A 10,797-nucleotide genomic window follows, 5' to 3' on the forward strand; every position below is an offset into this window, starting at 1 on the left:
GCCCGCGCGGACTTAGCCATCACCACCCTGGACGGTTCCGACCTAGAATATGTGGACATCTATAAATACTTAGGTGTCTGGCTAGACTGTAAACTCTCCTTCCAGAATCATATTAAACATCTCCAATCCAAAATCAAATCAAGAATCGGCTTCTATTTCGCAACAAAGTCTCCTCACTCACGCCGCAAACTCACCCTAGTAAAACTGACTATCCTACCGATCCTCGACTTCGGCGCTGACTTCCCTGAACAGTTGCATATCGCGGGGACTATTCGATGCTATTGCAGTCCGCCACAGGATGTTTTTGTGCTGGTCGAGGGCAGTCAGGTCTGGAGTGAACCAAGGGCTATATCTGTTCTTAGTTCTGCGTTTTTTGAACGGGGCATGCTTATCTAAGATGGTGAGGAAGTTACTTTTAAAGAATGACCAGGCATCCTCAACTGAYGGGATGAGGTCAATATCCTTCCAGGGTACCCGGGCCAGGTCGATTAGAAAGGCCTGCTCGCAGAAGTGTTTTAGGGAGCGTTTGACAGTGATGAGGGGTGGTCGTTTGACCGCRGACCCGTAGCGGATACAGGCCATGAGGCAGTGATCGCTGAGATCTTGATTGAAGACAGCAGAGGTGTATTTGGAGGGCAAGTTGGTCAGAGTGCTTCAAGAGTGCTTCATTGCTCAGCAGGGTTTTGTAGAGAGGTGATGCTGGGCACTGTGTCCCTGCCTCACAGGTAATGGGCTTTACATGATCACCTGAGCTGTAGTTGTGATCACTTAGAGATGGGKCTTCCCATTGGGTTTGGGCATCTCTGAAGGCATATCCATTCTTTCTATTCGTGTTGGCCATTCCCCATTTTCAATTTGGTGAAAACTTGAACCTGTTGTGTCATCTGTTAAGAAATCAGTATGGCTTGTTAAACAAGTCAATGGACAATTAATAACAAAACACCATACTGCATGGATGCTCCTAATAATATGTAATAATCATAATAATTAAGTATATCTTTTTTTTATTGAGTTGTAGAGGAAATAAATTGTGCTATTATGAGACTGCTTAGCTACAAGAGCAAGAGGGAGACACAAAATGAGAGCATGCAAACTGCTCAAGGGTTTGGCTTACCTGTCACTGATGACTGCCTGACCAACACCCGACGCGTCTTCACGAGTGGAGTATCGTAGCCAAGCCATTTTTCTGTGGATGCTCCACTGTAGGCTTATTGTCAAAGAAGTGGTAGGAGCATACAAAGGGACGTTTTGGTGGTTTCTTTAGATTAAACGCTTTGAGCCAGAGCCGCAAAGACTGTGTTTTTAGGAGGTGGATGCAGGTCGTATGGGACTCCACAGATCGATGTAGCGGTTGGTGTTCAAAACATTGCTGTTGTAAAAACTGCCTCCTTCATCCAATTGTGACAGCCTCGTAATGAACATATAATGATTGTCAGGGTGATCCATCCCTCAGGTCCTCCTGTTCAAAATGGTGAGTGCTTTGCTGAATTGTCCATGATTTTGAAAACGAATAAACTTTCTAAAACTCTCATTGTTGTGAAATGTACGGTCGGCACCCATGCTTCCGGTCCAGTTCGTTTATATTCTGATGCAGAAAAAAATGGAATTCGCCTTATTCTGGAACGTCACAGCGAGTTCGTTGCAATTGTGTTTCTATTTCCGGCAACATTCGCGTGACGCTAGCGCATGCAAAAGTGGTACTTTCCGTTGAGAGCTTGAAAGTTTTACACTGACAGAATCGCACAAAATCTTAATCGATCACCCTGACAATCATTATATGTTCATTACGAGGCTGTCACAATTGGATGAAGGAGGCAGTTTTTACACTGACAGAATCGCACAAAATCTTAATAGGGATGGGTGCCGACCGAATTATATCTCTCTAGCAACCCTGAATGTTGTGAACGACACAGAAAGCACTCATATGTATTTGTTTTTAATATATAGTTTGCATAATTATGCTATTATCAAATAAATCAAATGTTTACTTATTTTAGTTCAACAAAATAACAATACTACTTTTCTGCGGAAGGATATATGGCATTTTTGCTAGTAATAGACGTCATTTCCATTAATCCGCAATTTACAAACATTTGTTTGTACAATCGAAGTTTCTCTGTTGATGTTACAAATTGACTGGCGCTTCGCTTCGGCATTCCAATAGTTTTCTTTCAATGCTAATTGTAAATTATTTCAATTTGCTAGTGAATAAAAGCATGCGTCTACGTTTTCCTGTCTGTCCTGGACAGCGAGAAATGTCTCCCAAGAAAGGGCACATTTGCCATTATGTTAATTCGCATTACGCTTGCTTTATTTGCATAATGCATCGTTTCTGCAACTGGGTATTGATAAACCTACTTTGCACATTATCACAAGTTACTAAATTAATTCATTTTATGATATTGTTCATTCATTGATAATGATTGCTTTGTCGATGCATAGCATTTTTCCTAGCACTTTATTTTTGGCACATTGGCGGCGCGGTATGTGCAGTCTGGCGCGCCCCCTGGGTGGGTTTAACTCCTAGAATGTTGCTAGGAGACCAAACACAAACTCATTTTGTGGAGATCCCGCTATCATATCTCTAGAATTCACACAGGTAAGACATCGCATCATGTTTGTTGTCGCAAATACAATTACGGGTTGTTTGTAAACTGCATGGACATGGCAGGCTCTGGACAAGACCATATGGCAGTGCGAAATTGCGTCATAGAATGAATGGTTAATTAGCTAGGCGGCTAGGCATTGGTCATGAGTTTTTTACTATGCGTTTGCTTGGTTATTGGACAATGACAACCAACTTGATGTTAATTAAATGTTTAGGCTGTTTTGTGTGGGTTGCTCTTTTTTTTTTTAAGTATGTCTGTCTTACCTCTTAAGTCTTGGCTTCCCATTCTGAATGAAGAGAGCGAAGTGGGCCGAGTGACACCAAAACAGCACCCCAGGAAGAGCTTGAGAGAGGAACCATGCCAAAGAAGGGTGCAAAAAAGGGGGGAGCAGGGAAGCAGGCAGGGATGACGGAGGAAGAGAGACTCTTGTACATGCAGCAGAGGGCCCAGGCAGAGGACGAGATGGCCAAAAGGAAGGAAGACATGCTAACTCAATTTCTCAAGGTACGTTCAAGAATGTAACCCAATGAAAAGTCACACAGCCTGATGAAACTTGTTAAGCCTATTCTATTCTCAAAATGTCCTTGCATGACCTCTAAGTACTGTCCCCATCATCTCTGCCCGTAATGCAACCAGGATAAGCTGCAGAAGGAGGAGCGCAACAGTGCAGTGAACCTGCACAAGTTGACRCAGCAGTGGCGAGCAGTTCTCCGCCAGACACGGGCAGCTGAACTGCGCAGTGACATTGCTGTGCTCAGCCAGACCTTTGAGAGGGTGCTGGACCGGAAGGACAGTGTCATCAAGGTTAGGTATTTATTTATTTCCACAAGCATCTGTGAGAGACTTCTTCTTGGTGTGTGTGAGAGACTCAGAAGGCTGCTGAGGGGAGGACGGCTCATAATAATGGCTGGAATGGAGTGGTATCAAACACATGGAAACCATGTGCTTGATGTCTTCGAAACCATTCCATGAATTCTGTTCCAGCCATTACGTCTTCCCAAATKTAGGTATCACCGGCCGCCTGTGGTGTGACAGTCTATATCTCTTTCTCTCTGCTGTAGTGTTTGGTGTGTGACCTGAGTGAGGCAGAGCAGCAGTCAGCCCAGGCCCTGCGCTCTCACCTGGAGTGTGTGGACTGTCTGCTGGCCCTGCAGAAGGGTAGGCTGGCATCCCTGGAGCAGCAGTGGAACAGCGGCCTGGAGGGACTGAGCTACGAATTCAATTCTGAGAGGTGTGTGTAAAACCTTCTCACACACACCATGACAGATAGACCTATCCGTCCAGTTCTCTAATAGACAGACAGAGACACTATACACAGTTCTGCACAACAATTAATATAACTGAATTATGCTGCACTAAACTATTTAATTGAAAAGCTTTTCTAACCTTGATGCAAGTTTGATATTTACTAGATAGTGATGCTCTGTGTTGTATGTGAATTGACAGCTGTGTGTGTGTCACAGGTGACCGGCGGCACCTTAATTGGGGAGGACGGGCTCATAGTAATGGATGTAACGGAGTAAATGGAATGGTGTGGAACACATCATTTCCATGTGTTTGATACCATTCCATTCTTTCCATTCCAGCCATTACACACCATTCCAGCCATTGTTATGAGCAGCCCTCCCCTCAGCAGCCTCCTGTTGTGTGTGTGTGTGTGTGTGATAGTGTGTGTGAGAGAGTGTGTATCTTAAATAATTCCACAGCACCCCCCCCCAAAAACAATAAAAACTTTGCCTTTCGTGAACTAACACTCGCACTTGACTTTTTCCTACTAGTACTGACTTTGTTGATAGCTTCTTTATTGTGGAAAATTGTACTTACTACGACTAAGATATGTGGTTGTCTCACCTAGCTGTCTTAAGATGAATGCACTAACTATAAATCACTCTGGATAAGAGTGTCTGCTAAATTACTTAAATGTGTGTGTGTTTCCCAGGGAGCAGATCCTGTCCCAGCACCAGCAGGAGTGTGCTTACCTGGAGGATGTGACCTTTGCCATGGAGCAGTTCTACATGGAGGTAGACGGGGAKGCTCGCCAGGACTACCAGAGCACCAGGGACGACATCAAGAACAGGGTAGGGTTCTGGCTCAGACAACCAGCATCAGAGTTGTTTTTCCCTCTGGTGGGCCTCTTTCATTTCCCCTCTCTCCATTTGCAGATCCTCACAATTGGTCTAGGATAATTTCTCCTCTTTAGCATGCTAGCAGATACCCATAGACTTCCAGCCATTGGGCTAATGCAAGTTAGCATTGGCTTGCAAAACTACCTCTAACTTCCTTCATACTGGACACAGACATAAAAATGGTATCCACGAGTTCATCATTTGGGGAAGTAGATAAAGGGCCTCATTGCCAAAATATCCCTTTAACCTTAATGAACCAGCTGTTAGGGGATTYTTTTTATCGGTTATTTTACCAGGCAAGTTGACTGAGAACACATTCTCATTTACAGCAACAGGTGAGAGGAGGGGGATGAAAGAGCCAATTGTAAACTGGGGATTATTAGGTGACCGTGATGGTTTGAGGGCCAGATTGGGAATTTAGCCAGGACACCAGGGTTAACACCCCTATTCTTACAATAAGTGCCATGGGATCTTTAATGACCTCAGAGAGTCAGGACACCCGTTTAACGTCCCATCCAAAAGACGGCACCCTACACAGGGCAGTGTCCCCAATCACTGCTCTGGGGCATTGGGATACTTTTTAGACCAGAGGAAACACCACTTCCAGCAGCATCTGGTCTCCCATCCAGGGACTGACCAGGACCAACCCTGCTTAGCTTCAGAAGCAAGCCAGCAGTGGTATGCAGGGTGGTATGCTGCTGGCTATTGTGTGTTGGCTTACATTACCTGTCTGTGATCTGGGATCTCCTTTCCCTCTCCCATTAGAACATAGAGGAGAAACATGCGTTGAGGATCCAGTTAGAGGGGACGGTGGAGGGCCTGTGGCGTCAGTTCCAACAGGCCCTACGCAACTACAATGAGGCTACAGAGGACCGTCACATCGCCTTTGAGTCGTTGAGGACCCGCGACCAGCGCAGTGCCCAGGAGATCGACACGCAGATGAGGAGGCTGCAGAAGATGCAGGTCAGTGTAGGGCTACAGAGACTACTTTTCCAATGGGGGCTGATTCAGACTTAGGAAATCTATGCCTTTTTAACATGTTTTGATTGAAACACTTCTCAGTATTTGGTATTCAGACTTACAGTATGCAGGTGTGCAACAAACTCTTTAGGTGTGCCTCCAATATCCGCACTGAATACATTTAATTAAACTGCTGAAAACCCTCCCACTTGTTGGCCAACAGATTTTCTCATGGAGTTTTCATTTAATAGGGTTTTCAGTACATTTATCAAAAACCATCCTGTTAAATATAGTGTACCTTTTAATTATAATTCTCAAGACTCACTAGAATATATCAAGAGAACGGGTTCTGAGTATTAGAGATCATTGAAGAAAGCCAGCAAAATATGTTAATCATATTAGTTTCCATTTAGTAGATTTAAAAATCTGTTSATTATTTAGGTTTAGGAAAGTATTTATGAATCTACCTAATTAATACATTTTAAAAAATGGTTTGGAGTGCCTTTATGCACAACGTATATTGATTAATCAAAAATACATAGGTTTGGTTCATCCTGAAAGTTGCCATATTCAGTTGTTCAATCCATGAAATATTGGAAGGGGAGAAAAGTGTAATATAAATCTACCTTAATCCTCACTGATGATGGAACTGTGATGACAACAGTCCAGTTGTCGTGAACCGTGCGCCAGGCTCCAGGTTTAAACTGCCACATTTTGTCTGCGTTCCATAATGATTCAAATAGGCTACATGCCCCAAAATATTGGACAATTTGTAAATAAAAATGATTTACTTCTGCTAGCGACCCTCCGCAACAACCACATGGACAGGACAGCGTTTACAGAGGAAACAAATAAAGGTCTTCAAAATCAAACAATGGAATGATATGAAGGGAATTAACCCTAAATTGGCAGTTAAATAAATGTGTGGTTATTACTTATGGTCGCTACCAATAGAAAATTGTAGGAAACAGGAAAAGTTGGGGAATATGATTAAAACATTCTAGAGCCCACAAAGGTACAATTTGGCATGACTGTCATTCTGCTCGGCTTTGCATCTCCAAAATGTATCCTTAAAAGTTATAAGGCCATACGATTTAAATTATGCATAGCGGCACAACATTTCGTACTTCACTGTGGGAAAGGGGCATAAATACCTGTCATGTTGATAAGCTTTTCAGTTTGCAGCCATATTACTGATTTCAAATGTCTCCAGCGATCATAAATTAAAATAAATCTAAAACAATTGTTATTTATATTTACAATCCCCTTATCCAAACGGATTACTCATTTACCTAGCTCTTTATCAATTTATAAATTACAGTGCGTGGAGAATGGCGTTATTACTAAGTAGATGTTTTTCCACTTGGAACCGACGGGTTACTTGACCTTATTCATGGTTTCCTCGTGAGTAAAGGTGGTGGAATTAAGTCAAGGTCAGAATAGACGAATCTGTATATACACCTCTGGCACACCTCCATTTCTGTGATCACCTCCCCAAACTAATATCTGGCGGTCACATGCGTTTCCCCATACTTAAGATCAAGGTCAAAATACGCATAGAGAAAAATGCATAAAAAGGGAATTAAGCTCCATTTACAGGCACGTAACTCGGGTCTGAATTCCTCCTATGTAGAATACAGGGTCAAGAGGACTACTCTGTGCAACAGTCTACCATATGAAAATAGAATGCTTATATTGCTCATTTGTTATGTGATTGTATTATTAACTTTATTTGAATACAGTATTCATGCATGCCCTCTGTGTATGTCAGCATGAGTGCTCATTTTCGTCCAAGGTGGCTTAGCAGTTCAGACGTCTTTTTCCGTATTGTCGTGTCGTGTCCTGTATATATATATATATTTACACCTTTTCTTCGCATATCTTTTATTTATTTTATTATCCAAGAACTCAACTACAAAAGCTTTCCTGCAAAAGCTTTCCTGCAACCCGCTTCACCAATTACAAAAAGTATTATTTACCTCAATCTGAAAATCCATCGTGGAAGCTAGCCAGGGGCTAATTCAGAAGCTAGCCTGAAAGCTAACCAGAAGCTACTCCGATAGCTAGCCAGAAGCTAATCTGTAGCTGCCCTTTGTGAATCATTGGAGGGTGGACAGGCGGACAAATATATGTATAAATAATAAAAATAATAAAAGGCCATGGAGGCCGAAGTGAGTACAACACAGCAAGTAAAATAAAAACAAAAAACACTGGAATGGTTGGTTTGCAGTGGAAGAAAGTGCAAAGTAGAGACAGAAATAATGGGTGCAAAGGAGAAAATAAATAAATACAGTAGGTAAAGAGGTAGTTGTTTGGGCTAAATTGTAGATGGGTTATGTACAGGTGCAGTAATCTATGAGCTGCTCTGACAGCTGGTGCTTAAAGCTAGTGAGGGAGATAGGTGTTTCCAGTTTCAGAGATTTTTGTAGTTCGTTCCAGTCATTGGCAGCAGAGAACTGGAAGGAGAGGCGTCCAAAGGAAGAATTGGTTTTGGGGTGACTAGAGAGATATACCTGCTGGAGCGCGTGCTACAGGTAGGTGCTGCTATGGTGACCAGCGACTGAGATAAGGGGGCTTTACCTAGCAGGGTCTTGTAGATGACCTGGACCAGTGGGTTTGGCGACGAGTATGAAGCGAGGCGCAGCCAACGAGAGTGTACAGGTCGCAGTGGTGGGTAGTATATGGGGCTTTGGTGACAAAACGGATGGCACTGTATAGACTGCATCCAATTTATTGAGTAGGGTTTTGGAGGCTATTTTGTAAATGACATCACCGAAGTCGAGGATTGGTAGGATGGTCAGTTTTACAAGGTATGTTTGGCAGCATGAGTAAAGGATGCTTTGTTGCGGAATGGAAGCAATTCTAGATTTGACTTTGGATTGGAGATGTTTGATGTGGGTCTGGAAGGAGAGTTTACAGTCTAACCAGACACCTAGGTATTTGTATGTGTCCACATATTCTAAGTCAGAGCCGTCCAAAGTAGTGATGTTGGACAGGCGGCGGGAGCAGGCAGCGATCGGTTGAAGAGCATTGCTTTGGTTTTACTTGTATTTAAGAGCAGTTGAGGCCACGGAAGGAGAGTTGTATGGCATTGAAGCTCGCCTGGAGGGTTGTTAACACAGTGTCAAGAGGGCCAGAATATACAGAATAGTGTCGTCTGCGTAGAGGTGGATCAGAGATCACCAGCAGCAGAGCGACATCATTGATGTAAACAGAGAAGAGAGTCGGTCCAAGAATTGAACCCTGTGGCACCCCCCATAGAGACTGCCAGAGCCCGGACACACAGACCCTCCGATTTTGACACATCTACTGAACTCGACTAAGAGAATTTAGTTGGTGAACCAGGCAGAGGCATTCATTAGAGAAACCAAGGCTGTCGAGTCTCTGCAAATGAGGATGTGGGTGATTGACAGAGTCAAAGAGCCCTGTGGCCAGGTCAATGATATACGGCTGCCACACAGTATTGTTTCCTATCGATGGCGTTTACGATATCGTTTATGACCTTGAGCGTGGCTGAGGTGCACCCATGACCAGCTCTGAACCAGATTGCATAGCAGAGAAGGTTGGTTGGTGTGATTCGAAATGGTCGGTAATCTCTGTTTGTTGACTTGGCTTTCGAGACCTTAGAAAGGCAGGGTAGGAGATAAGATATAGGTCTGTAGCAGTTTAGGGTCAAGGGTGTCCCCCTTTGAAGAGGGGGATAACGCAGCTGCTTTTCCAATCTTTGGGGCTCTCAGACGACACGAAAGAGAGGTTGAAGAGCTAGTAAGTACGGGGTGGCAAAAACAATTTCGCAGATCAGTTTTTTACAAACGAAAGGGTCCCTGATTAATCTAGCCCGGCTGGATTTGTAAGGGTCAGATTTTGCAGCTCATTATAAGAACATCAAGCTGATGTTATTTGGGGAGAAAGAGTAAATGGGGAAGGCTTGGCGATCAGGAGCAAGAGTGGGCGAGGCAGTGCTGTTTAGGTCCGGGTAAGGCGTAGCCAGGTGGAAGTCATGGCCAGTCCGTAGGAAAAATGCTATTGAACTTATCTCTCAATATATAGTGGAGTTTGCGATGGATGACGTGTTTCTATCATTTTCCAGAGCGGCTTCGGAACCTCAGTGGAAAGGATGAAGGTTTCTTATTCTCACAAGGACTTTTTACGGCTGTCCAGAATCCTCTTTTTGAATTTGTGTTGGCACGGAAGAGCAACTTTCTGCTTGAAGAACGCTAGACCTTGGCTGTTCTAACTGCTCTGTGGTATATATTGTTTCTGGCGTTCCGCTGACAAAGTTGCATCATCACGGGGGCTTGTTCGATGCGAATGGCAAGACGCGCATAGAATGTTTTTTCTGTTGGTTAAAGGCGCAGTCAGGTCAGCGAGAGAACCAAGGGCTATAGTTGTTGTTTCCTTGGTTCTAAATTTCTTGGAATGGGCATGCTTATTCAAGATGGTGAGGAGGCATTTTCTAAAAAGATGACGCCAGGACATCTACTCGACGTTTGAGATGAGCATCAAATATCCTTCCAGTGATTATCCCCCGGCCCCAGGTCGAATTCTTTCTCAGAAAGTGCGCTTGACTCCGCGTGAAGTGTTCAAGGGGCGTTTTGAACAGTGATGAGTGGAGGTCGTTCTGACCAGTCCTGACCCATACGGATGCAAGGCAATGAGGCAGTGATCGCTGAGATTGGGTTTGGATTGAACACAGCAGTGTATTTGGATGGGCAAGTTTTGTACGCGATATATCTATGAGGGCTCACCCAGTGTTTACGGAAATCTGGGGTGGTACCTGAGTAGGCCTCTTTCATCTGATAAGTCTTGTGTGACGATGAGCGCATCAGCTTCAGACTCTGTAGAGGTGGTTCTGGGGTGTTGAAGCATGTTCACAATTGTAGGTCGCCCTAGGCCAGCACGAGCTCTGAAAGATAGATGGGGGGCATCAGTTCACATTATAGTGTCATGAGCCACAGTCTGGGGCAGAGGGTGGCTCCTAGGTAGCTCAGGCGGCTTCAGGAAACTAGGTGGAGACGGTGTGTTTTTTAGAGTACGCGTAGGATTTTTAAAAGTAGGAGGCACAGCATAGTCCAAAGATATGTGTCTCGCGGAAGCCAGAC

At 44.0% G+C, this 10,797-nt stretch overlaps 1 protein-coding gene and 1 long non-coding RNA gene across 3 annotated transcripts in view; one reads left to right on the forward strand and one right to left on the reverse strand.

Moving 5' to 3' along the window:
- The window catches only part of LOC111970093 (uncharacterized), a 6,749-nt gene extending 4,890 nt beyond the window's left edge, over positions 1 to 1,859 (reverse strand). Inside the window, exon 1 of the long non-coding RNA XR_002878069.2 lies at positions 1,115 to 1,859. This is a non-coding gene — a long non-coding RNA (uncharacterized lncRNA). The remainder of the gene's footprint in view (positions 1 to 1,114) is intronic.
- Positions 1,860 to 2,453: 594 nt separating this feature from the next.
- The window catches only part of ccdc65 (coiled-coil domain containing 65), a 10,646-nt gene continuing 2,302 nt past the window's right edge, over positions 2,454 to 10,797 (forward strand). Inside the window, exons 1-6 of one of the 2 annotated variants that reach the window (XM_023996600.2) lie at positions 2,454 to 2,599; positions 2,881 to 3,113; positions 3,246 to 3,413; positions 3,671 to 3,840; positions 4,549 to 4,687; positions 5,501 to 5,698. In XM_023996600.2, the coding sequence (XP_023852368.1) occupies positions 2,967 to 3,113; positions 3,246 to 3,413; positions 3,671 to 3,840; positions 4,549 to 4,687; positions 5,501 to 5,698 (822 nt within the window). In that variant the 5' untranslated portion in view covers positions 2,454 to 2,599; positions 2,881 to 2,966. The remainder of the gene's footprint in view (positions 2,600 to 2,880; positions 3,114 to 3,245; positions 3,414 to 3,670; positions 3,841 to 4,548; positions 4,688 to 5,500; positions 5,699 to 10,797) is intronic. The other variant, XM_023996601.2, reaches the window with a different exon arrangement.

This window comes from Salvelinus sp. IW2-2015, linkage group LG11 (assembly GCF_002910315.2).
Source record: "Salvelinus sp. IW2-2015 linkage group LG11, ASM291031v2, whole genome shotgun sequence".
NCBI classification, from domain to species: Eukaryota; Metazoa; Chordata; class Actinopteri; order Salmoniformes; family Salmonidae; genus Salvelinus; species Salvelinus sp. IW2-2015.